The following is a 27650-nucleotide window of genomic DNA, read 5'->3' on the forward strand; positions in this document are numbered from 1 at the left end:
TTTAAAGTGCAACTGAATTTACTCCATTCATTGATTGCATTTCATTCACTGATTGTGGGATGCTACATTCACTGCAGTAGAAATTCTGCCATGCAGACATTTTTTCTTGTGTATAAATGTTATAAAATATACAGTATATAAGTATGTTAATCTCTTATAAAATCATAACCGTCTCACACAAACATAAAATAAATTAAACAAATAAAAGGGTAATTTATAACCAGGAACAGTTTTTCATCAAAATCCTTTAAAATACCAATGCATTGAAGCAGTAGTAAAAATCCTGTGATTTCATTATAAATATGAAAATATATTACAATATCATCCTGTGTCATACAATTAACTTATGAATCATTGAATATAGATATATGGTCAAAAAATAGGAAAGGATGGGAATGTCCATTAATCAGTCTGTTTTCTTGTCACACTTTGGATCCTTCCCTACCTCCTGGTCTACCTTCTTTGCATTGGTTGAGTTCCTCTTCTGGAGCTTGGACTCATGAGAAGGGCTACTGTCTGCGTCAGGTTGCACAGAGCTCTTGGGGTCGTCACAGTGGGCACTAGGGGTTTTAGATGAATGGAGTTGGGCCTGTGAACCCTCCTCAGCTAGAGGGGAGTAGGCTGCTGGACGAGCAAAGAACATGTGATACATAGCAGACTCCATGAGAGCAAACGGTGAGGAAGAAGATCCAGTCAACATCATCCTTGCCTATGATGAGAAGAGAAATGGGGAGAATCTCAGAGTGGAGTCGTGTTAGTCTGCACTGGACATGGCTAATGAGGGCGAATGATGGGAAAGGATAAAAGAAAATCAGGTAAATGAGATTTAAAACCTTCAGCATTCGGTAAAACAACACCAGATAACAGTCTTCCATCAGTGAGGTGGCTGATGCAACACGCTGAGAAGTGATGCAAAAGCCTTGTGAAATCAGTAAGAACTTGCTAATGGGACTCTGCAATACCTGGCCAACTTGTGTCAGCCTGGTCAACCGTGTTCAAAAAGAGCAGCAGATGAAAGAGACTTATAGATGAAAAATGGCTGGTGCATTTGGACAAGATGAAGTCATGAAGTCGTATGTTTTAATGACATAGCATACGACATAACAAATGCATTCAGAAATTACAAAGAAATAACTTACAATTGAGTGTTATGATGCATATTATAACTCAATGAATGACACAAGCTTTATACACAGCAGTACTAATTGACTTCTAAGTTTTCTAAGTTATACCATTCCCTGAGCAGCTGCAGTACGTCATGTAATGTTAATGATATGTATATCCTATAGAATGTTCATGTTAATGTAAATATACAGTATATAATACTTTTTAACAGTGCTTAAGAGTGCTAGACAGTTGAATACATGAAAGTGTAATAAGGATGGTCAAACCTTGTTAATGACAGTGAAGATGGTGTAGATTAACATCAGATGGTGCTTCTTCAGGGGTAAATAGTGATTCTGTTGTAGGGCGAACAATACTGCTCCAATCAGGGTTATCTTGGTTGGACTGCACATAGCAAAAGTTGATGGTCAACAGATGATTAAATACTTGTGTAGGAATGACAAGATACTAAAATAACATTGAGCAGGTTTGTCTAATACATTTCCATTGGAGGGCATGCAAATCAGCCAGCCGACAATCAAACACTGCCTTCCTATCTCAGTTTTCACTCCACTGGCATTGTTTGAAAACAAGCAACTGATTATTATCTATGGAAAATAGAGGAGAAGTTGCATAGGCCTTGGATATAGTAAGGAATGTGATTCCCTGTTTCTCCTAGTTAGATTAGTTTTTAGATTAGTTATATTATCTTTCACTACCATAATCACAGCATTTGTGCCATGAAAGGTTAACTGAGCTTAATTAGCCTAGAAATCTAGACGTCCCTAATGGCAGCAAATCTAATTTGGCTGCCGCGGCAGTCTAGCAACGCTCCGTGGAGCTTGGGAGCTGGGAAATGGAAGAATAACCGGACCAATCACATCGTGCATAGAGTCAGTGGGCGGGCTTAACATAATGGTGACTGACATGCGACCAGAAGTTGCGACGGTTATGCATCCTGCTACTTGAAAACAAGATGATGATTCGTATAGCGTTCTCCTATTGCGTGGAGAGGGAATTTGAAAGACAACCGTTTATCCCACCCCTCCGATTGAGCCCTGCCTACACTGAGTTCCCAAAACCTACATCTTGATGTGGGTCTGGCTGGTCAGGCTAGAGCTTAACTACAATCTTATCCAAATTTGCGACCATTAGTAAGAGCTCCAGACCACAGTGAATGCTATGAGGCTATAAGACAATGATGTCTTGAATCAATGACGTCAATGAGGTCTTGGCTATTGATTGTACTGGATGAATGGACATGACCATTATTTGTTCAGATGCAGCCTTTTCAAGTGGCAGGGACAGGGAACTATGACAAGTGCAGAGGGGAAAAAAAGGGAATACAAAAAAAGCAATATACAAGGCAATTATTCCACCTGTACAGCTCACTGCTAGTGCACATTGTATGAACAGCAAACTCATCAGGCCCCTAACTCAGAGTACAGTCTGAGGTAAGGCCATCTTGTTATTGGCCTTTTTATTGGTCATTTATGGTATTTCACATGATCCTGTTCAATTTGGACTAGGGTGATGATGTTGAGTGATGTCTGTCTAAAAGAGCACCATCTGACTTACTAGGTCATTCTCAGGAGCTCATTGGTCTCAGGTTTCCAGATCCCACGAACAAGCTGCTCAAAGTTACTGATCAGTCCACCACCTGCACCTGCATAAGATAAATTATGTTTGCTATGTATAAAAATAACTAACTTTGCAGTTAGTTTGGAACATCACAAGCATGCATACACACCAGGCATCATCCATTGTCAGATACATTGTATTCAAAAACAAATAATAAATATAGCCGCAAGCGGCAATGTGGGGGGCCTAGCAGTATACTAGCAGAAATTGCATTGCTATGGCATGATCAAGCCGTCACAGCCACTTTCATGGCAATTGGGTAAATACAGTACCCTCCAGAATTATTGGCACCCTTGGTAAAGTTGACTAAAAATAGGTATAAAAAACAATCTTTTGGTGATTTATTGTACTCCCAAAATGAAAACAATGAGGAAAAACACACCCAGGAAGGGAAGCAAATTTATTCTGAGAAAAAGTTAAATCTTATAAAGAAATCCATATTTTTTAACAGAAACACATTGCTCACAATTATTGGCACCCCTGAAAAAATCGTTTGTATAAAATTTAACACAAGCATTTTCCTATCTAACTGCAACTTATTTAAGTAAATCAGAGTGTCACTTTCAGAAGTAGTTCATGATGGGTTTTTTCACTACGGTATGAAAATGAAGTCACTCAGAGGCTAAATCCTCTAGTCATTTGTCAACATTGGAAAGACAAGAGAATACACTAAATTGAAATAAAAAGAAAGTGTGTTGACATTTGTAAGTAGGAGAATGTCTATGGAAACTAGGTATTTTGTTGAAAATGCCTATATTTAAAGTTAAAATGATGGTCAAAAGGTTCTAATCATCTGGAAATGTGACAAACATGCTTGGACAAAGACCCTTGGCTATCTTGACTCCACGTACAGTATGGAGGATGGTATGATGGGCAAAACATTTAAGCAATATAGCACGAGTGGGAGTGGGTTGTTGCTGGATATTCCCACGGGTGTTGTTCGGCCGTAGCCTCGAGGCCGGAGGCCGAGTGGCGCAGGCAACAACACCCGTGGGAATATCCAGCAACAACCCACGACCACGAGTGCTATATTGCTTTTATACAACAATTCTACCACTTGTTTTTTGCGCTAATTTCCCATTATAATGTAAACGTTTAAATCGCTAAAACTGTCTTGTTTGTAGAACTACTTCTCTCCGCCACAAAAACTGCAATTACTAGTTCTAAATGGTTGCTATGGCCAAAGGCCAGTCGTTAGTTCTAAAAGCACGTTGCTATGGCCAAAAGCCAGTCGTTAGTTCTATCTCTCCCGTTGTCAAGCAATGTAGCCTAATAAACGTTAGATCGCATTGCGTCTGGTTAGGACATGCTTTTAGCTTTGAAACATCACTGTTTTACTTAGCCTTCATGCCATCCAACTAGCTAATATCCACCTCCGTCATATTCTATGTTCTGAGCGTCTGTATTTCAGCTTGGATGCAACGTGACAGTTCGTTTTACACTTCACAACTTCACATTGTATCGCGGAGTGATTTATTATTAGCTGTGAAAAGTCCGAGTGGATTATCGTGGGATATTTCAACTCATGGAACGTCTCTCGGCCAATCAGAAACAAAGAAACAGCTTCATAGAACCCAATTGTTGTATAATCCATATTATACCACTGCTTGGTCAAATTTCCTATTGTGATGCGCTATTTGGAACGTGCATTATTTTTCTATATACCGCACGGCTATGAAATAGTTCCTTTTTTTGGGCTTATTACACTTGAATATCAATTCGCCAATGTGAATGTAACAGTAAAAACAGCAACGTTGTATCTAAGACAGCGGCAATATAAACGAAAATGATAGTAGCAGTGGTATAAGCGGGATAATCAACTCCGCGCCCTGTGCGTTTATAGGAAAATAATGCACTTATCGAAGTGTAAAGTCCCCTCCGCCTGCGGCGTCGGGTCCTTATTACCACTTCGAACGTGCATTATTTTCCTATAAACGCACGGCGCGTCGTTGATTATCCCTTACATAACCACTGAGTTACAGACAAATCGATCATCTTGGGGTCACCAAGTCCTCAAAAATATCTTCAAAAGTGACCTCACTGCTACTAGATTATTTAGACGGCATGTCAGGTTAAAGCCAGTCCAGTCATTTCATTAACAATGTAAATGGCAGGAGTTACTGAATGGTACCATGACATGTCTGGGAGTGTGGTCTATTGTCAGATGAAAAAAAAATGGTGCTCTTTGGCTAAAGTGTTTGGCGTACATAGAAGAATGACTATACTGAAAAGAATCCCATGCCTAATGAGAATTATGGTGGAGAGGCTGTGCTATTGTGGGGCTGTTTTAATTACCAAAGGCCTTGGGAACCTAATTAAGGTGCATGCTATCATGAACACCAAGAAAAACCTGAACATTTTCAAAGGAAATCAAACTATCTCTGCCAAGGCCCTAAAAGTTGATCATGATTGGATCATTCATCAGGTCAATGAACCAAAACAAATGTCCAGATCAAAACAAATATGGTTTACTGAACACAAAATCAAGCGTCAGACCATTGCAGTACTCTAATCTAAACTCCATAGAAAAAAACAGTGGAATGAGTCAGAGGAGAATGCACAAGTGTGGACCTAGGAATCTGGACGATCTGGGAAGGTTTTGTAAAGATGAATGGTCTTAAATCCCTTACTTTGTATTCTCAATCTTTATGGGGTGTCATTGTCAAAGGGAGGTTTATAGGAATACGCCACCCAAAAATGAAATGAAGCCAATCTCTGTCACCCCCAGAGTTAGAACAGTGAAAAAACCCCGGTTAAAATCCGTCCGGGCATTGTCCTGCTTTGGGAACAGCGTTTTTAGCTTTAGCTTAGCACAGTTGCTGTAAGTGAAGGGAGTCAGTTAGCACGTCCTCCAAAAAAAGTGACCGAGACATCTACATTTCTTTTAAAATATATCTTGGGAGCCATGTGTCCAAAACGAGTACAAATCATAATGCAAAATCGAACGAGGCTATTACCAGGGCAGATATTTACTTATATACTAACTATATACTGCCTCATCTAAGGCGAAGCACCACTAGATAGGCGTAAAGTTCTCACGCAGCAACATCTCGTGAAGTTCCAGTCGAATGTAGAAGTTTTCAAGTGCTACGTGAGAACTTTGCGCCTATTTAGCGGTGCTTCGCCTGTGATGAGGCTGAATATAGATCCAAGTAAATGTCTGCCCAGGTAATAGCCTTGTTCGATTTTGCATTATGATTTGTACTCGTTCTGAACACACGTCAATAGATGTCTCGGTCACTTTTTTTGGAGGACGTGCTAACTGACTCCCTTCATTTACAGCAACAGCGCTAAGCTAAAGCTAAAAACGCTGCTCCCAAAGCAGGACAATGCACGGACAGATTTTAATCGGGGTTTTTTCACTGTTCTTACTCTGGGGGTGATCGAGACTGGCTTAATTTCATTTTTGCGTGGCGTATTCCTTTAAGGAGGTATTACAAGTAGGGGTGCCAATAATTGTGAGTGACGTGTTCTTGTTAAAAATATTTATTTCTTTATGAGATTTTCCTTTTTCTCAAAATAATTTGCTTCCTTTCAATGTTGGATTTTTCCTCATTTTGTTTTATTGAAATAAATTACAATAAATCACCAGCATATTATTTTTCATACCTGTTTTTAGTCAACTTTACCAAGGGTGCCAATAATTCTGGAGGGTACTGTAATGGCTGAGATATCACCTCATTAACTATATCACAGTGCCCCTAGAGGCCAAATTACGGCAATTTCCTTATGTGTTCGAGTACCAAGGGCTTGTACCAAGTTTGGACTTCGGAGCACTGCTGAGATGAGCTCACTTCCTAATTGTAGTGCCCAATTTAGATGCCAAGTGATTCCAATGGCCAATTGTGTCCTCACAATCAGATACCAAGTCCCTATACCAAGTTTGAACTTCAGACGTCAAAGCGTTGATAAGGTATGCGCTTACTTCCTGTATTGCAGCACCTCCTATAGAGGCCAAATTATGCCAATTTCCTATTGTGTCCTCACAATCAGGTAACAAGTCTCCTTACCAAGTTTGGACTTCATACTGTACATCAAACTGAGATATGAGCTCACTTTCTGTTCAAATTTGATTGGCTGTATTGAGTGAACACTTTCGAAAAATTATTGTGAAAATCTGAAACATTTAAACATAAACAAAGTTTAAAACCTTTAAAATCTTTGTTCACCTCCAAAATGAGAGTACTCCAAAGTAGTGACAAAAACATGAAAGGTGGAAATGGTGTACATATTGTTGCTATATTATGTTATATTGAGCTAAATAGCTAACTCCCTGACTTAGCTAAGGCAGGCAACTAAGAAAAGACCCATCGTTGAAAAAACTTAACTTCAAAAGCTGAACTATTTTTATGCCTCGATTATGTGAATGTGAGGCGCATTGCGAAGGTCAATCCAGTTCCACTGCCTTTTTAAATCTATATCATACAAAATAGGGGAATTGCTGGATGACACGTGGGTCATTTATAATCAATAAATCAATAAACCCCCAATAATCAAAGCAAGCCAATACAACCCTCCCCAATAATCACACATGTTTAACCCAGAGTTAAACGCCCCTGATTACAGAACTCCATGGGCTGTATTAAGTCTGACTGTATTCTACAGTTTATTTTTAAAATGAGAAAAAAGATGAATTTCATTGAAAAGACTGTGATATATTTTGCCTTTTGCAACACTTCTGATTCAAAGACACATCATACAGTACAGTACATTCCATTATTGGTGCAAACAATTAATCAAACAGTGTTGTCTATATGATAGTCATGTCTCATGTACAGCATACCTTTGGCCCAGCCCACTGCAATCATCACCAACAGTCCATTCTCATACTTCTTCTGGGCTTGGACTACACCCCCCAGAACTTTCCAAGTCCGAGTCACCTCTTTCATTCCAGCCAGCACCAGCCTTACAGGTGCTATGGATGCACAAGAGTACATAAGATCCTGAGGGCTGTAGAACACCAGATACCTGTCAGACAAAAAAAAATCACATGTAGTATTTGTGTCACACATTCTCATATCTGTATAAACCTTCATCAGAGGATAATAGAAGAAGTCAGTAGCCTCTAGTATTTTAGGAACATTTACTGGATTATCTATTTCATGTAATGCACACTAGAGGGCAGCGGTGTACAATGGTATTGGGGAATGAATGTTTGCACCGGAGTGCTTTTGTGAACAACACCCCTCCATCCATCCATCCATCTACATGTATCTACCAAATCCTGTCTTGTATTCACTCATTCGTCATACACCATTGCACTAGTTGGTGCACCATGCAGAGGTGACTGTAATGTGACGTTAGCATAAGATGGGTCATTCTGTGTCAAATCAAATAAAGATGTTGATGTTCCATTGATTATTAGATAGGGTTAATCAGGAACAAGATAGAGTTACTCAGGAGGAGCAAGAATGAGGTATAACAATGAGGTGTAATAATGAACTAAGGGATTTATCTGTGAAGGACACACGGTACAATATTGAGGACTCTCAGTGGTACAACATTGAGGCATCATACACCCGGTGCGGTGCCAAGCGCAACACTTCCAAAAATTGCTACTGTATACTAAAGCGAAAGGTGCATATAAAGCACAGCTGAAGACTCATGGTCACAAAATGTAAGCAGCCATTAACAACAAGACCCAAACCACTCCGGTGAAGTTACTTTTACTTTGCCAATGAGTTCAAATGATTATACTATACTCTAATTATTATACTCTATGCTACAGTATGCTAGTTACCCACAGGTTTAGGAAAGTCAGTCTGATCACAAAATCACACCATTAAATTAGCGAATGTGGACTGGACACGCATTAATCCTTGTGTCTCCGGCCAGGCCTTTAAGATCACTAAAAATCACTACAGCCCTAAGACTTTGTACACTCAATTATTAAATACTCAAATATTTCCATATAGATGTTTAGGTGTTTACCAGCTACCCCATATACTTTGTTTGTCCTATGACAAATTTTGTCCAATGACCAAAAAATGCAAACCAAAGGTTTTATATTTTATTTTTATGTTCTTATCCTGGGGATATCTTGAATATTGGCACAACAATACTGATTGATGTCATGTGGGTACAAAACATACTTTATAGTACCGTCAATGTCACTCATTTTTGCCATTTGTACCGAATCTAGGGCCTTATAGGGCCAATGGACATGCAGTACAACTTTGTCCAGTTATACTGAGAACATGTCCAACAAAGTTTGAGCAGGCCAAGAATAATATGTTTTAAGATATTCATGTCCAAATATGGCTCCCTGGCGTTATAATTTATTTGCCTCGTTGGTACTTTAGAGTGGGTTATGTTTTTAGTGGCATGCTAGCACATACCACTGGACCCCTTCCAATTCTCTTGCCGTCAGAACATGCACAGAGGATGCCATATCTATAGCATTTCAATCGGCCCTGTCCCACCTTGACAATTACAACACCTATGTGAGAATGCTGTTCATTGACTTTAGCTCAGCATTCAACACCTAGCCTAGAAATCTAGACACAAGCTAGCGGTAGCAAATGTAATTTGCTGCTAGGCTAGTCTAGCAACTCGTTGGCTTGCAAGCTGGAAAAATTAAACTTCTATCGAGCCAATCACATAGAGAGCCGAAGTCACAGCCTTCTACTTCCGGTCTATGGGACCTATTTCACGATTTTTTATGAACAGGAGTCAATGGAGAGATAACAATTATTTTTTGGTCCCGTTCGAGTTGGACCGTGCATTTCACATATGATGTGTGGGAATTTAAAAGATAATTTTTCACATTAATAAAGTTCTGTTTTTCGTTAGACTTTAAAAGTTATGTAAGTTTTGTGCGAATCCGTTCATGATTGAGAAGTGTTGTGGTATTGCGTGATACTGTAGAGCAGTGTTGTGGTATTGCGTGATGGAGCAGTGTTTTGGTATTGTGTGATACTGTAGAGTGGACTACATCTCTCGTCTCAAACGATGCACGTCACCAACTAGCAAACGAGAGGCTGGCTAGTTAGCTAGCTATTATGCTAGTTAACAGTTACATCTTGCTGTCAGCTAAGTCACTTAACAGTAATGTTTGTACAGTCTATGAATGAAATACAACTTATCTGATGTGTTTAATCCTCTGACTCATGATATTTTCATCGGCAAGGGGGAAGCTCAAATAAGACCTGTTGCTGGCGCCCGTGGCTGTGAATTGGTCTAACGTCACTAACGCGACTGATGTTTGTAGTCGTTGGAAACACGATCTTTCACAATGTTGTAATTCACTAGTTACGACATACTTTTCAAATGTCTTTACATGAAAAATTGTCATTAAAATTGACAAATATCATATGGGTAATTCAAGGCACAAGACAATCGGGACCAGAAAATAATCTATCTTTCTCCATTGACTGCCATTATAAAAAAATCCAAAGATAGGTCCCATGGAGGCAAACGGAAGGGGCGGGACTTCAGCTCAGTGTAGAGTCAGTGGAGGAACTGTCAAGGTGGCTGGACTCTTTGATTGACAGCATATGTCGCAATTGGAGAAGAAGAGTTTCAAGTTCAGGGATGCATTAACGTTAGTGTTGGCAGATGAATTCAAGAGGCAAGGCAAGTTGCAACGCTACGTTTACACATAGCAGGGTATTTTGATAAACGAATATTTCCCTCCCTCCGTTTTCCAAAATAACATCGTGCACACACATAGTTTTCAAAATAGTGTCCGTGTACATTAATCCGCATAAATACGCTGTTGAGAGTCATCATAACTACGCCAAGCCTATGGGCGGCAGTGTAGCAGGAAGGAGAAAGCCATGCAAGCCAATCAAAAGCCTCATCGACAACGACGACTAACACGAGCGACTTCCTGTTCCTTCCTTCTCAAACCAGCAATGGCGCGAGGTTTATTTGTGTGGACAGACGGCGAAGTTGAGTTGAAGTTGAGCCCTAACATGTCTCTGTTCCTCTACATAATGTATTTGCAAATGCAAACATATAAAAAGTGCTTCCACCAAAAGAAATGCTACCGCTACCCGGGCTGCTTCCATTTTACTAGACTCTGACACATAGACAGTAAAAGATATGGACAGAGCTATCACGTAGACGGCAGCAGAGACCGAGGAAGCAAATCTCAACGTTTTTTTTTAGGTCTTCTTGTCTCCTGCGCAGGCTCAGGTGTCGTACATGTGACGTAGGCACGTAGTCTAACCGAGTCTGACCCATAGACAGTAAAAGATATGGACAGAGCTATCACGTAGACGGCAGCAGAGACCGAGGAAGCAAATTTCAACGGTTTTTTTAGGTCTTCTTATTCCGTCATAGGTCTCCTGCGCAGGCTCAGTTGTCGTACATGTGACGTAGGCACGTAGTCTGACCGAGTCTGACCTATGGCGACGCTTTACTCTCGCTGGACGCATGCGCCTTTAACACTTTAGCATTGACTTCGGAAAAACGTTAATTACTCAGCCGATAAGACCGTTACGAGATTATTATGTCAATTTCACAATGTAGTATGTCCCCCGACAATAGAAAATGTTCATATAAAGGCTTAAAACGCTTCAGCTCTAACGTAATTTGATGTCAAAGTGGCGCTTACGCCCCATAGGATTCAATGGAATGGCCAGCTAGCCACGGTCTTCTCGTTAGCATGGCGGCCGCCATACTGTCTACACTCTCAGAACGTTCGCTGCCCCCTTGGTCTGACCTATGGCGACGCTTTACTCTCGCTGGACGCATGCGCCTTTAACACTTTAGCATTGACTTCGGAAAAACGTTAATTACTCAGCCGATAAGACCGTTACGAGATTATTATGTCAATTTCACAATGTAGTATGTACCCCGACAATAGAAAATGTTCATATAAAGGCTTAAAACGCTTCGACCATTATCAAGTCTGCAGATGACACTACAGTGATTAGTCTCATCGGCAACAACAGGGCCTTACAGGGAAGAGCTCAATGCAAATCAAACAGGCTAATAGGCCTACTGGAAAAAGCACCATGCCAATCTCTAGCTATGGTGAAGGGTATGTGATGATGTGGGGCTATTTTAATTCCAAAGGCCAAGGGAACTTTATTGGGATGCATAATATCCTGGATCCATGAAATATCTGGCCTTTAAAAATAAAAATCTGCCTGCCCCTATGTGTTAAATTCCCATAGGGTTACATAGGGGGTCAAATACTTCCTTCCCCTAGCATTTAAGGAAAACATTTATTTATTTACGATACATTCTTCAATCACAAAGAAAATTGGTGATCTTGGCGGTTTGATTTTTACTCATTTTTTAAATTAAGGCATTAAGATCAATTGTCAAATGATGATTTTCTATTCCTGTTTTAGCATGGTATCAAATACATGTGCTCCCCACTGTATCTAAAAGGGGTTCCATTTCATAAATATCTCAGTGAATACATAAATGAGATTATCAAAGTACTCACCACATCAGGGAGGCCAGCAGCACACTGGTGGTATTGGAGAGTGGGGCCACAGGGGGCTCAGCCAGCATCAAACCAGACAAAATGGCTCCCCCAAAGCAGAAGAGCATCGAACTATACCAGCAAGCAAATGGGCTCCGGTGGGCGACCTCCAACACCCCTGCAAGCCAGAATCATGAGTATCACAACTGAGTTTAAACAGCAGATGAGTTTACATATTAACAATGACTAATTTTACCGTCTTCACAAACATAATTTGTGTGAGGGCTTTGACGGTCACAATCAATATGCACACCTGAATGCATTATCATGTAAAAACAATTCATTAGCTTCACAGCAACCACTGAACAAAATGTAATGCCACATATATGGGGAATATCTAAACTTTAATTAGGAAGTGGAGAAGAGTGTGTCATCCTGAAAAGATTTAAAATACAGAAAAATGACCTCCCTAGCATACCATAAATTGTACTGGCTTATCAGGATCACATAACAGACCAAGTGTTATATGACAAAGGTTAAATCATCAGTGGTTCAGCCTAGCTTTAGATAACATACTGCACATACAGTACACTGACTGTACCAGCAGTTTAAACATTAACGTTAAAAGGGAACCAGATAATGTGATGATTATGCAGCTCCATTATCCACGGTACATGCGCTATACAGGCTCCAAAATGTCTTAAAGGGATATTCCGCCATTTTTGGAAATAAGCTCAAAGCCGTTTTTCTAGGCTGATTTGACATGGAACTACACTCTCATCTGGTGTAATAATCAAGGGAAGTTGCAAACGCAGTGATATATGAAAATAGTCCCCATAGGCAACAAACAGTAAGTTGTGCGTGATATCAAAGGCGTCTGCTAAATAACCATAGCCATAGCCATAGCCATATCACTGCGCCCATGGTACGTTTGCAACTTCCCTTGATTATTACGCCAGATGAGAGTGTAGTTCCATGTCAAATCAGCCTAGAAAAACGCCAGGTTTCATTTTCAGTTGGTCTTATTGCACTTTCTAACTTGAGAAGAGACACGTTTTAAATGGGAAAATTACTGGAAATCTTAGTCACGTTTAGGCATGATGCTAGCAGGCGAGAAGCTAATGGTCTAATCCGATTCAATGATCTAATGCTAGGCTGAAGCTACTGTAAAAGTTGTATCGCCAGACTCACAGAATGGCTGGATGAACGGGAAAAAGATAATATCGACTGTTTTGCTCGAGGGAAGGTAGAAAATGAGCTTATTTCCAAAAATGGCAGAATATTCCTTTAAATAAATATTCCTCTAATGCAGGGCTGTACGCTAAGCTTTTTCACTAGGAGCACAGGTGCTCCTAAATGAAAAAGTTTAGGAGCACAGAAAAAAATTTAGGAGCACTATGACATTTCCTTGAAAACCTTCTTGCCTTAAGCAGGATACAGATCATTCACAGCAGTGGCAATCATAGTCTCTGCTCAAACCCTACACACACAGAAAATGGCTTGTCTTGTTTCTATTTCATATTTTGAAATCAGAATTTGTATACATTTTGTTAACAATTTATAGCATTTTAGGATCTGCATAATTACTTATAGCTTAAAATATTCAGTAAACTGAATACTTCATATTGATTACACTTGTCTTTAATGATATTACAGGGGTGGTGTGTAGGTCTAATTGAGTGCCTGTCACTTTAAGATGTACTGAACATAATTAGGTTTCATTCAGTTTTAGGAAAAGAGTCAAGCATAGTTCAAGGATACATCATGTTTTCATTAAATAACTTAAATGTTCAAAAAACTAACAAAGGTAAAGACAAATATTTCTGGTGTAATAGAAAAGATGAGTGTCCACTGTCCAGTAACGTTAACTTGATTTAGCCTACCATGGCATGGCATCCTGATTGTCACTTTTTCCTTGGTCATGTTTAATTGGCTGGGTGCTTAACTTACTCTACCATGACTCGTCTTGGAGTTTGGTAGGCTATTTCTGTTATATCCAATGAGTGACAACCAGTGCTCAAAATAAAACGTTACGGTATTCGGATAACGTTAGTGGAATGGATTTAATGTGAACGTAACCTCCAAAGACGCAGAGTGGCTATGATGCTTGCAATGAAAATGTTCCGCCTTTTTAAAGCAGGTGTAGCCTACACCAAATCGTGGTTAAATCCATCATTTAGACAACAGAATCAGTCGGATTTCTTTCATAGAAGTCAACCAGGCCTATGTCAAATTCAGGCTGGGGTGAAGCTAACACGGTTTCCACACCGTGTTTATCAACCGTGATAATAATAATATTTGAAATGAACACGGTAATTGTAGGCTATATAGTCAACATTCTTATCATGGTTTGCCGTTTCAACGGTAATCGCTACAAAGTCACCAACTGATAACGAACAGATTGAAGAAAAAGAAGAATGGTTTTGGAGTGACATTTCTTGCGTGTGTGAGAGACAGCGAGGTTGATGCTGAAAGCGTGAGTTTCCAGCCAGGAGCGTTAGAGTTGTCAACTATGAAATTTGTATGATGCACGAAAATTGTACTAGCTAGCCTATACTTTGATCCACTTGGTGTGGATTTTTAGGAGCAAAATACGAATAAAAGGGTTGAATTCAGTACTCGCACCTGTGCTCCCATTTCATATTTTCAATTAGCACTAATATATATTTACTCGCATTTGCGACGAGGTGCTCGCAGCGTACAGCCCTGCTCTAATGTGAAATGGGATCATGTGCCTGACTATTCATGGCCTCTGATACTAAGGGTGATTGGCTCACCTCAAGGTTTCAAACTAAATAAAGATTGTACACACTTTATTTATTTTTTATACACATATAGCCTTATTCTACTGCCCTACGTTCTAATCTTACTGATTCTGTATTTTTATTTTTCTTATGTTTCATTTGTTGAGTGTTGTTCTTTGTTCTGATTCTGATTCTGCACATTCCTATTCACATACAGTATACTTCCTAAATGCTATTGCTATTTTTTCATTATACATTTTCTTATGCCTTAACATACTGTACTGTAACTTGTTTAAAGAAGAATGCTGCCAATTTTTGACACAGTACTCTGTTCCTTGAGGTCACCGAGTACAGTCAGTGAGAAATAAACGAAAATCTGCTCTACCTCACTCGAGCTGCTGCAGTCAACAGCTAGAGCTGCCAGGCAGCTACAGTGCTACTTTTACTCATTCATTCCACCATAAATGTATACTTTCAGAAAATGGACATTCACTCATGAAAAATGTGACCATTCAAAGCGAAATCAGCTTTGAGAAAATCCACTATAAACAAACTTCCGGGTTAAAATGTTGAATTTCACGTTTTCGCATAATTCGACAGTTTCATATCGTGAACTCATTTCACGGAGTCTTGACTGTTAAAGCCAGCGAAGATTCAACACATTTGCAGTCATTCCAGTTGTCCACACGCTGCTTACACCATGTCCTAACTGCAAGCGACGCGACCGAATGCGTGCAACAAAATCAGTTCCATCGCTGTATTTGAAAAATTTGTCCTGACTGAATGCGATGTGACCGAACGCGACAAGTTGCTTTGCTACGCAACTTCTTCAACCCTGTTTTGTCGCTCTGTCCATTTCTATTTTAGTCGCGTCGCCTTGACATGAACTTTTTCATGACGTAACAAAGGTTCATTAAAGAATGTTAACGGATACAATGTGGACACAAACTATCCGGCGCAACACGAAAGTCGCGCAGTCGCTTACAATTAGGACACGGTGGTGATTTCTCCTCTTCTGGCATATCGTGACAGGAGAACCATGTCAGCTTTGGATGCGGTTAGCTTAGCGATAGTTTGTGTAATACCCTCGATATACATATCATTGGAAAGCTTAGTTTATGGCCGCTCACGTGAGCACAATAACTTCATTTTGTAAATTTTACCGAAACGACTGGTTTCGCTTTGCACGGTCACAAATAAGGATGTCAACATGTTGTAGATGCAAAATAAGCATGTGACATATGGCATATGTAGATCTCATCTTATATAAACAGATGATGCTTCAGATGAAGCCCAAATAGGTTGTGCTGATAATAATCTAAAACAAAATTGTTATCAGAAGTGTAGCATATGTCTCAGTTCGAGCCACTTGGGCCACTGGGGCAAAACAGCAGATAGTGGACTGCAGGGTGGGAATTTCGTCATTTTAGGGGCAAGGCCATTTGGCCTTCACCTTCTTTTTTTTTTTAGGGGCACCAAGGCCACATGACAGGGCACAAAGGCCACTGAGTAAAATTCGATGGTTTTACATTTCAGGGTTATCTCGACACAAATACATAGACCCGCTAGCCGCTGTAGGCTTTGAGAAACACTAACACAGCCTCAAACATGAGCAGTGAAAGCATGCATTCAATGAAAGCTCATACCACCACTTAATTGTATGCCTCTATGTTTAATCACATCGAATTGGCTAGCATTTCCTCCTGATTGCAGAAACGTTTGCTTTCTTTTTCTGTCGGTCCGCGATTGCGTGATCAATTGCACAGCAAATTATCAGGTGAAGCACCAGACCTAATTTCACTCAAAGAGAGTTCTGTATCAGTTCAATACGGAACAAGACTTTTACGTGTCAAATACGGGACGATTCCGTATTATACTGAATGGTTGGCAACCCTAAGTCAGGGGCATAAAGGCCACTGTGGCCTTATGATGGGTTTTTTTTCAGGGGGCATCAAGGCCAAAGTGTAGGGCAACGGCGGCCATGGCCTCATGGCCTTGGTATAATTCCCACCCTGGTGGACTGACAGGTAGGGGAACAATGGGAGTGTACCTATGGTACCTTAAACTGCACTTTTTATACACATCTCCAAAAACTGCCAAGGAAAAAAGTGCTCAGTCAGAATCAGACTGAGATAAGATGCCTTTTACCTGGCAAAGCCCATGCCAAGGGTAGCACTGGCTGCACTGCTAATCTGGATTAACAGCAAATTAAGATTTTAAAAGGGGGCAGGATGTGCACAGGCTGCTACTTCCTCCACTCATTCACATTTGTTTATTAAATCTACAGCAATGTACAGCAGACAATTAATCTGTATTTGTGTTCTCTGGGCATCATTTACACTGGGATAAAAGAATAAGTCACAAAGTCACACAAAAAATATTACATTGTGTTTTTACTGTGAATGCATTATGTGAGCAGCATATAAGCAGCAAATTTCCCTAATAAACTATATTGTGTCGCATTGTAAACAAACAGTAGCCTGTATTTAATAATCTGAAAATTCGAGACAAGGCTGAGGGGAGTCAAGGTGACTGTCCCCTTGAAAATACATTCCACATATGCTTGAGATTACACAAATGAGTATAGACTTAAAAACAGACAATACAAAATTATGTAAAATTATGTAAAAAGTATGGGAAACATCAAACTTTTGTTTGTCACTTTCCAAATTGAACAAAACCTTATTTGTCTATTCTGATATGACGGACAAGACAGTAAATTTGCCTACCAGTCTGAGGCAAGTTTACACAGCCTAACATAGCATAACTCTACAAAATGAAAACACCAGAAGTACTTCAACAATGAAATGACAAAATAAGAATATTTTGTAAGGTGTATTGTTAGCATGGTATGGTTTTTGCATCGACTTGATCTAACAGATGAGTGCACCTACCTGTCTAAAGCAAGTTACATTTGTCTACATAGTCTAACATATTGTTTTACAAAACGTAAAGTGCTGAAACAATGGAATGGCAAAATGAAAGTATTTTGTATGTAGGGTGTATCGTTAAGCATGGGATGTAATTAATGTGTTTTCATCTGCTTGAAGTAACCTACTGTACGTTATAAATGGGAAATTGAAACAGATATAAGAGAATGTCTTTGCTGTAAAATTTCATAGTATAAAATCAGATGAAGAACTACACCCTAATACTCTACACACAACCATGTTATCACAAGGCTGAGACTGAAACTAAAGTTTCGTTCAACTATTTCTCTGAGTGCATCAGTAGACACTTGATAAGATACATTAAGTTCAATAATGAAGGCCTGAGAAGCTACTTAACCATGTATTTGTGATACTGGCACAAACAACGTAAGTGGCTGGTTAAGCATGCAGCACCGTAAATCCCAGACAAAAGTCGCTCTAGAGCAGAAACTTGTGTCTATGTGGATCACAGTAGGAGCACAGGGTGAGTTGACAGCATGGCATTGACGAACACCGAATGAAATCATTTCTTTATCACATACCTGTCTATGTAGACATGAACAGCAACATCGGCAAAGGCAGAAAAACCTACACAAATGACAAGAGTAATAAAAGATACTTTTGACAGGAATCTCAGAACTTCAGCTAACTCAAAGCAAACGAAATCAATCAGAGGAGGCACTGCATACTGCAGAGGACACAGAGGGGCCACAAGGGGGAAGAATGAAAGTTAGAATATTTGCTCAGTTCTTATTCCTATTCCGCAAAAATGTCAACAACTTGTGCAACAACATTCAGCTTCATCCAAAATCATGCTTGAAAGGAAAGTTAAGTTCTGAACTGCTGGAAATAATTGAACTGTTACAAATGTAAGAGGCTCTACAAAATCAGCTGAGGTTACATGAGGGGATGAAGGAAACTTTGTTTAAAGTATTACATTGACGTTAAATAACGTGACATTTGCCTTTGTTTTTGAGACTAACCACACTTCTGGGTTTATGATAATAAGATCTAATAATGATTAAGCAGGAATAATCTATGTGAATGACATTTTGACACACCACACAACAGCTTCATAAGACTCTAAGTTTTCCCTTTACAGATAGATGGTTATGTATCTGGTGAAAAGAGCAGGATTGATCTACATGAGTGCTCATTTAATCATTGCCCACAATGCTTAGTGAAGAAATATGCTTCAGTGAGAGGTGGAGATGGTGAATCTCTATAGTGTGCTCTGTATGAAGCTCCTCATCTTGTGATAATGTTGCCTCAGAGATGTTTTCATGTCATGTCCTCACACTGTTTGAGTGTGCTTCTCTATCCCTTGCAGTCAACCTCAGGATCAGCTGATTTGTCTAATACAACTACAATTTGCAATTCACACCTCATTATCTTTTATCTTGGCCATGATTAATAGCTGCAGTGTTTCCATAAAAATAACTCATTGATTACCCTCTTAACAGCATCAAAGATCACAGAAACAACTCAAATCAGACAACAAAAGTATGTACGGTCATTTGTTACCAACAGAGTTTGATACGTGTAAAAAGTCAAAATCCCCATATTATCTGACCAAGGAGAAAATTGCTCCATATACAGTATGGGTCATTTTTTGTACTTTAACTGGGGAAGTGTATTGAACTTAACAATAACAATGTGCATTGTTATTCACAATGCATACAGCCTACCGGTCACATACCAACACACAATAATCCACCAGAAATTGGAACTCCAAAACAAAAAATGGGATACAATCCCAGATTGGGTGATTTATATGAAATCTACTTGTGACAAATGTTTGGTGACCTGTTGCCACCAGGGTCTAGTGTACTTCATTCCATTGAGCAAGGCTTCCTATCACTTTCTTCTCTGAAATTTAATCTGCATCTTGGTTTGTAATGTCTGCCAGGTGCATCTAGTCTAATCTCTAAAATTTCACATAGCATCCATTTATGTCACATCAAATTGCTGATACTACTTTTTCAGGTGGGATTGCTGTATTGTTCCCTAACTTACGGTAAATACTGTACATGCCAGCAACGTGAGACTGTGTATTCCACTCGTCTCAGTTGGGAACAGGAATCCTATAACCTGGACACTAACGATTGGGAAACATTACTAGCTCTAGCATTGTGACAATCATAGACTTTGCGTTAACTTTTAAATCATTTCTCCAACCTAACCAATCACCTTGATCAGGGATTTCTAATATCACTTCCTACACTGCCTAAACTTTACAAACTGACAATAGACAGCATGGGCAGTCAGGAAACATAAGTTTGCACATAATTACATTTTTGAAAAAATTTTGGCCATTTTTTTCCATTTTGCAACTTTTTCTTCTTCTTGTTACGTGGCAAGCAAGGTTTGCACGTTATTGCCACCGTCTGAACTGGAGGATGACTCTCTTTTTGCAGAATGTCCAATAAAAATCAATATTGGTTCATGCGTCATTTCCAGCTTGGGAACTTGGCGCATGGTCAGAGCCGACTGGCGCTGGATCCGAGCTCCAGTGTTTAATAGGCGTTGACTATGAATTGGCCGGATTTACTAGCCTAGCCTCTGCCATTTGAATGGAGGGCAGGACTTAGTCACGCTCTCCAGTTATATATAATACCTCCATGCTAGTATCTCCCTGACAAGAGATCTAGGTGGGCGTGGCCAGGCTAGCTCCAGACTATCTCCCTGAAAGGAGATCTAGGTGGCGTGGCCACTGGCCAGGCTAGCTCCAGACTAATATCTCCCTGACAGGAGATTTACAGTTCCTATTGAGGATTCCTAGTTGATGTCACAGACGTGCAAAAACACATCTGGAATATTCTGCTACCATGTGGAAAAAGGTTTTATGGTAAAATGAGACTGAGATTGAACTTTTTGGAGACGAAGATTGAACTTTTTGAACTGAACTCCAGGTGCTATGTTTGGCAAGAACCAAACCCAGTACACCACCCAAGACACACCAAGCCTATTGTGAAGCATGGTGGGGGCAACATTATGTTGTGGGAATGTCTCTATTCAGCGGGGACTATTGGTCAATTGGTCTGGATAGAAAGGAAAATGGATGCGGTCAATTACACCCAAATTCATGAGGAAAACCTGCATCCCTCTGCTAGACAGCTGAAGATTGGCAGGTCATTCACCTTCCAACGACAATGATCCTAAACATACTGCCAAAAGAACAAAGGAGAGGAAGGTGAATGTCCTTGAGTGGCCAAGTCAGAGCCCTGACTTAAATCCTATAGAAAATCTGTGGATTGACTTGAAAGCAGTCCATCGCCGTTCCCCATATAATTTGACTGAATTTGAAAAATTCTGCAAGTAAGATTGGGCAAATATTCCCCAATCTAGGTGTGCAAAGCTAATAGAGACATATCCAAACAGATTGATGGCTGTAATCCCATACACAAAAGAAATATATTGGGCATATATTTTCAAGATTGTATGTTAATATATGTCAGAATATACAGTATTTTGAAATACATTTCTAAATACATGTATAATATAAGGTGAAAATACATTCAAATATAGGATGAAATATATTTTGAAATACATTTTTGAAATATATTTTGAAATACATTTAAATATTGGGTGAAAATATATTTAAATATAGGGTGACATATATTTTTGCAATACATTTAAATATAGGGTGAAAATACATGCAAAGATAGGATGAAATATATTTTGAAATACATTTTTGAAATATATTTTGTAGCTTAACTACATTTCTCAGTGGCTTGATGGCGTAACTATTTTCTGAAGCAGATAGTTTTTCAATAGATTAGCTATTTTGTAGAGCTTCTTTCAGGCCACCCATAAATGTATAATTTAGGCTATATTCTGTATAAACTTGAAAGACAAACTAATTTTCCAAGCCAGAGACGAAGCAACAAAATTGTACTTGAAAATATGTTGGTGGTAGTGTACTGTGTGGTTTTGTTAAACAAACAACTTGCTCATGGTAAAGATAAACTGAATGGGTAATTGTACTTTTAAATGTAGCACCAACATTAGTAGAATGAAACTGGGGTAATCAAGAGGTGAAGCTTAGAGTTAAGAGCTTGAGTTGAAGTAAAAAGTTAGCTTGCCGTTTATCCTGCAAACTTAAGAAATGGCAAAATCTAATTTGGGCTACATACAGTATGCACATTCTCCGTGGGCCACATATGCACACTCTCTCAGTAGGCCCTACCTTCTTTTCATTATTACTTGGAGCCTGTTTTTCTCAAATTGGTTTTGGTTATCGTTTTTGAACTGAACATATGTTATAGCCCACATGTAAAAATCAACATTGTCCAACATTGAAATCCGTATTTCTCCCATCTCAAGGCAAACTGAGGGAATGATGCACGACCATTCAAAAACATGACTGGTTTTCTAAAGATACAAAGCTTAATGCTAATCGGTGAAGTGTCCCTTTAAGTTACTGTATTTGTTATGCTGATTATGTTGGCTAGGTAGGTACCTTGCTTGGTCAGGGATTGAACCAGCAACCTTTTGGTTACAAGTCTGAGGGCCAGATGTACTAATGTTTTGCGCCCATTTCAGGCGTAACATGCGCGTATTATGTGGAGGATATACAGGCCGCAATGGGAGAAACGCGCAGACTGCCTGCCGTGGGAGCTGAGAATGGCTATTTGCGCTTTTCCGTGTCATGCATTAATTCCTGGGCGGATCAGCTGAAAATGGGTGTAACACGCAAGTACAGGGGAGGAGAGGTGCTAAAAGCAGGTGTAATCCAAAATTGCGGTTGACTGCGTCTCTTATAAAAACTTTTAGAGACAGCTGAATCAGTATTGAGAGCATCAGTTTTCTACATTGTAGGCCCTACTATGTCAAAAGCAACCTTAACTTTCGTTTGCCTTTCTAATATCGTATTGTTTCACGACATAGTCTGAGTCACGACATAGACACAGATTGAGAAGTGTGGGTATTAAGTCATAGCCCTAGTCTACGTGCAGTAGGCTAAGTATTTTATTTATTTTTTTAAAGTGGATTAGTAGAGCTACTAGGCCTACTCTGTCTGTCGCTGTTCGTTGACATCTTTGCATCATGTAAGATCGCTAAACTTTGATTCTTTTTAATGTTGCAATATTCTACTGCGCTTGTGGTTCAGCTATGCACACGTTGTAGAGGGGGCGGGGACGGGCGGTGAAGAACGCTGTTAACATAATGAAGTGACAGCTTAGTAAATTCCACGCAATATAGTAAAGCACAGCGTTCGCATTCTGCGCATACGAAAACTCGGTATTAGCGCTGTCTTAGTAAGGCCTGGACACACCAACCCGACCGGCCGACCGTCGGCAGAAAAGCAGTCGGACTATAAGTCGGGCTCTCGTCTCCCCTGGTCAGTCAAAAAAGTGCCACTGCACACACTGAAGCGACGCCGACACCGATTGTACGTTCTGCATGTGCGTGAACTCTGATACATTACCCATAACTGCAGGCTTCAGAGTCAGCCGAGCCGAGTATATATCATGCAGGATTCGCGGAACTAATAGCAACTAGTTTTCGGACTTCTCTGATTAAGCAATAAGAAAATATAAATATAATTATATAGTGTGTATTATTTTATTGCCATTGCTTGTGTGTTATTTGTGTTGTTGTGTTGTTGAGTTAACGCACGCGCAGAACATACAATCGGTGTCGGCGTCGCTTCGGTGTGTGCAGTGGCACTTTTTTGACCGACCAGGGGAGACGAGAGCCCGACTGATAGTCCGACTGCTTTTCTGCCGACGGTCAGCCGGTCGGGTTGGTGTGTTCAGGCCTTAATGTAGCACAACAGAATTTGAATTTCAATGCGAAACTTGCTATAGAAGATCGTTGAAGACCAGTAACCACTCGGTGAGCTGCACCTTTTTAAAAACGAACGTTTAGGGGTGTTTTAAGGACAGAATAGTCCATGCACAAAGCGAGCAATGTTAAAGCCATACAGAGCTCCATTCTAAAGCTGCCAAATTCCACAAACAGGCTCAATCGTCGAGATTTCAGTGTCAAACACTCGTTTTCATAGGCAATACAGAAAACTGGCTTAAAATGTAAAATACCGAACTATTCCTTTAAGACACTATGAGTTGACTTAAAATCCAATGTTAATTCAATCAAGTTAGCTATAGAGCAGGTAACACTCTTGAAGCTGGATGGCAAAGAGACAAGAAAACCACCAATATTCTTCAGACCCTGTGTGCTCTGATCCCACAAAGCAACTGCAAATTCTTCATCATACAATCCACATCATTCATCCACACCAATTCAACCAGGGCCAACTCAACTTCTAATTTTATGAAAAAATGACCAGAGGTGCGTTCAAGTTCACGAACATAGGCGAACGTTTGCGAACACTCGCAAACAGTATTCCATTAGCCTTGAGTTTTTGGCGAACGTTTGCTAACAATCACAAACAGTCTGAGGAGGTAGTGCTCCGCGAACATACAGTGGAACTGGACGTGGGTTTGACGAACGCAACAATGCAATTACTGTTGTTGACACCGTGACCAAATCGATCAAATTTAACTATAAAAAAAAAACATGTTCAACACGAACGTTCGCCACTGTTTGCCAAATTTGAACGCACCTCAGGTGTACCTATGTTTTCCAGGAGGCACACTGTAAAATCACTTTTATGTAAGATAAATACAGTACTTTGCAAGATATAGCCAGTTTTAAGGGGGGAGGGGGGGTTTGATTTTGTCCAGCCTCTTTTTTTGTCAAAGTTTAGAAGCCCATAGCACAAGAACTAAACCATGTAAGAGGCTCAAATTTTACATAAACAGGAATAGGTTGCAGCAAAATCACGTTTGGCCTGGATGATCCTGCATGGTCATAGCCGTCCCTCAAAGTTGTTACAATTTTTATTGGAGATTTTGGCTGGTCTTTGTTCATCACTTCAATATCAGACAAAAGGACCCTGATTAAACTAATCAACATCTTGGACAATGACTGTCATGATTCACTCCACAGCACTATCATTAAGGAGAACAGCTTGACCAGTTGGAGACTATGCTCACTGCTATGCACAACTGACAGACTGAGGAAGTCATTTGTACCCTTGGCCATACAACTCTTCAATGCTTCACTAAAGGAAAGAGGAGAGATAGACTTCTCTGCATAGTCTGTCTGCATCTTCACTCTCCTCCATGACTTCATTTACCAATGCTGTGTAGGCCTACTGACTGTTCACTGGCCCAATGTGTTACTGCCTACACTGTCTATACGGTTTACTGGCTATATTAGCCCACTTGTACAAACCCCTCCCCCATCTCCCAGTCTGGACTCTGTGCAGGCCAGTCAAGTTCATCCACACCAATCTCTGTCATCTTTGTCTTTATAGACCTTGCTTTGTGCATTGGTGCACAGTCATGTTGGGACAGGAGAGGGCCATCCCTGAGCTGGGCTTGGTCCCTTAGTTCCAGTGAAAGGAACTCTGAATGCTTCAGTATTAACCAAGAGATTTTGGACAATTCCATGCTCCCAACTTTGAGGGAACACTTTGAGGATGGACCCGTCCTGTTCCAACTTGGCTGTGCAACAAGCAAGGCCCATGAAGACATACACACACACACACAAACACACACACACACACACACACACACACACACACACACACACACACACACACACACACACACACACACACACACACACACACACACACACGTTGCAAAAGTAGGGGATATCACATACAGCTGTAAAGGCCCATCTAGTGCCAGCCTCGGAAAAGTGATATTTTTGTTTATTCATTAATTTCTATATTTAGCTGTTTATTCACTCATGCTGTTGTATTAGCAAATGAAACTGCTCATCATCCAAATGGACAATGGGAAAAATGTATGACCACAAGCTTAGAACAAGTGTGTTGGTAATTACTTTCAGTTTACTTTTCAGTTTATTTACTTGCTTAGGCACAACAAACATTTATGGCATGTAGAGCCATTCCACTGACCCCAAAACAGTCACAAAGGGGAAAAGGTTACAGGGGTATATGGGAGGGAGATGCCAAGCAGGGCAGACTCAGAATGCCATTTTAAAATAGCCTGCAGCTAAGCCAACAACCAGCAGGAATACAATAGAGGATTGTGGGAAGGTCAACACTGTAATAAAAAAAGAGCACCTGTCTCTATGACAATTCTCATAATGAAGACAAACAGAGCACACAGACAGGCTGTACCAAACCCACGTGGACCATGATGCAAAGATGAAAACAGTGGACTAGACAATGTGTAGCCTATAGTTTAACATGGAATGCAAATTCAAATCTCTCTTGCTATGCACATAGAGAGCTAGGCTGTGTTCTATCTAGTTCAACAGGCACAGAGGTTTAGGCTACTAGCACTATTATCTGTCTAGATAGACTATAGATTGTTTATCTATAACGTATTATGTCTTTTAGTGTGTGACTATTCTTTTCAATCCAGAATCTTCTTCCTCATTTTAGGAAACACTTTAAAAATACTCACAGCCAGATTAAAGTCCAGATTTCCTAACTAGACATGCTTGCGTAACTGTAGCAAGCAGTAAGTCTACCTGTGCAGTGAGTGCTTCTCTACACTTTACAAGATCTGCAAACTTTGCTAACACGCTCACCTCTAGTGTCCAGGGTATGAGTGCAGCATCATTACATTTATTTGTTTTTTAAATAGAAACTGAATCATAACTGAAGAGTGTTAATTTTAGATGAACATTTAGCCTATTAACTATACAACTCATACAACGCCTAATACAACTCATATTTCTAATATTCTTGGTAACAAAAGTTGAATAGTCAAGCACTTTGTTGTTAGATGACCCCATGTCTTATTTTGGTAAACTGTAGTCAAGGCTACATAATTCTAGTTTAGCTCCAACAGGAATACTTTGAAGGCAGATAGCTGCAGGAAGCCTATGAATTATCTCGAGACGGAAGTACTAAAGAAAAGAGCTGAAGACCAGTGATAATATGCCTCGACTTGACAGTCCGGTCGAAATGATGTACGTGGTTCATTTTGTTTTCATACATCTGAGCTGTTAATCTGATAATCCCTCGGAGTGTTGGGTTGCAACAATCCCAAACAAATGCATGAAGCCACTAGCATGTCTTCAAACACCGGAAGAATTCAAACAAACTAACTACCACAATTCAATAGAAGATACAATTCTTTGTTAAGGTTGTAACTAAACGAACATAAATAGGCCGCCAAACAGGCGTGCTCTAAATAAATGCCAAGTGATAGCTGCTGCTTAGGCTACTGTACGTTGACTGTCGAGTGGGACATACATTATGTTAACAATGTCACGCGGCTGAAGGTGCACGTCACCTAAACAGTGATCCGATACTTCTCTAGCCTAGTCATCTGCACTGAACCAAGTAGTACCCTACCAACTGCTGTAACAATAGAGACACTTATGCTTTAAAAAGACTTTGGTAACAATCCCTAATGATAAAGACGTTTTGGACAATCGAGTCTTCAATAAGGCACAGTGTTAAAGTAGGCGAACTATAATGTTACTTAACGTTACCTGGTTGTTCACGGAGTGCCATCACTGATATAATATAATGAGCTGTCTCAAAGAAGGGGAACATTTGTAGATTGGACAGTCCAAGCGACAGTTCGTCCAAATTCAGTAATGTAAACAAATCCATTCTTCTTCTTTTGACGTTGTTGCCGCTGAATGATGTTATTCCTTTTAATCTCCGCTAGCCTCCACCGTAGCCGCCCAGCTCCACTATCATACAGAACGCCAGTTTCATCAGTGTTGTTCACTCCCACAGCTGGGTATGAGCTGTAAAGCTTCCGCAGTTACCTAGAGGGAACAGCTGATCTAAACTGCAACCGGATAGATTACACTACGTTTTCCACGCGAGCAACTGATGGA

General features: G+C 40.0%; 1 protein-coding gene across 2 annotated transcripts; it reads right to left on the reverse strand.

Moving 5' to 3' along the window:
• On the reverse strand, positions 1-27628 carry tmem38b (transmembrane protein 38B). Of its 2 annotated transcripts, XM_062554471.1 has the most exons (7): positions 27294-27427; positions 18344-18389; positions 12149-12305; positions 7529-7713; positions 2683-2770; positions 1392-1509; positions 1-709 (listed from the first exon to the last, which is right to left on the reverse strand). In XM_062554471.1, the coding sequence occupies exons 3-7, from the start codon at positions 12253-12255 to the stop codon at positions 407-409; spliced, it is 801 nt and encodes a 266-aa protein (XP_062410455.1). In that variant the 5' UTR covers positions 12256-12305; positions 18344-18389; positions 27294-27427; the 3' UTR covers positions 1-406. The 2 variants fall into 2 exon arrangements, with proteins under 2 accessions (XP_062410455.1, XP_062410454.1); XM_062554470.1 differs by lacking the exon at positions 18344-18389 and having other exon boundaries at positions 27294-27628.
• Between the last annotated feature and the right edge of the window lie 22 nt (positions 27629-27650).

The sequence above is a fragment of the Sardina pilchardus genome, chromosome 14 (genome assembly GCF_963854185.1).
Source record: "Sardina pilchardus chromosome 14, fSarPil1.1, whole genome shotgun sequence".
NCBI lineage: Eukaryota > Metazoa > Chordata > Actinopteri > Clupeiformes > Clupeidae > Sardina > Sardina pilchardus.

Coding starts and splice junctions, on each gene's coding strand:
- tmem38b (XM_062554470.1), bottom strand. CDS start 27,417: ATGGATTTGTTTACATTACTGAATTTGGACGAACTGTCGCTTGGACTG. Junction 12,306..27,293: donor GGCACTCCGTGAACAACCAG/GTAACGTTAAGT, acceptor TCTGGCTTGCAG/GGGTGTTGGAGGTCGCCCAC. Junction 710..1,391: donor TCTTCACTGTCATTAACAAG/GTTTGACCATCC, acceptor TTCTCATCATAG/GCAAGGATGATGTTGACTGG.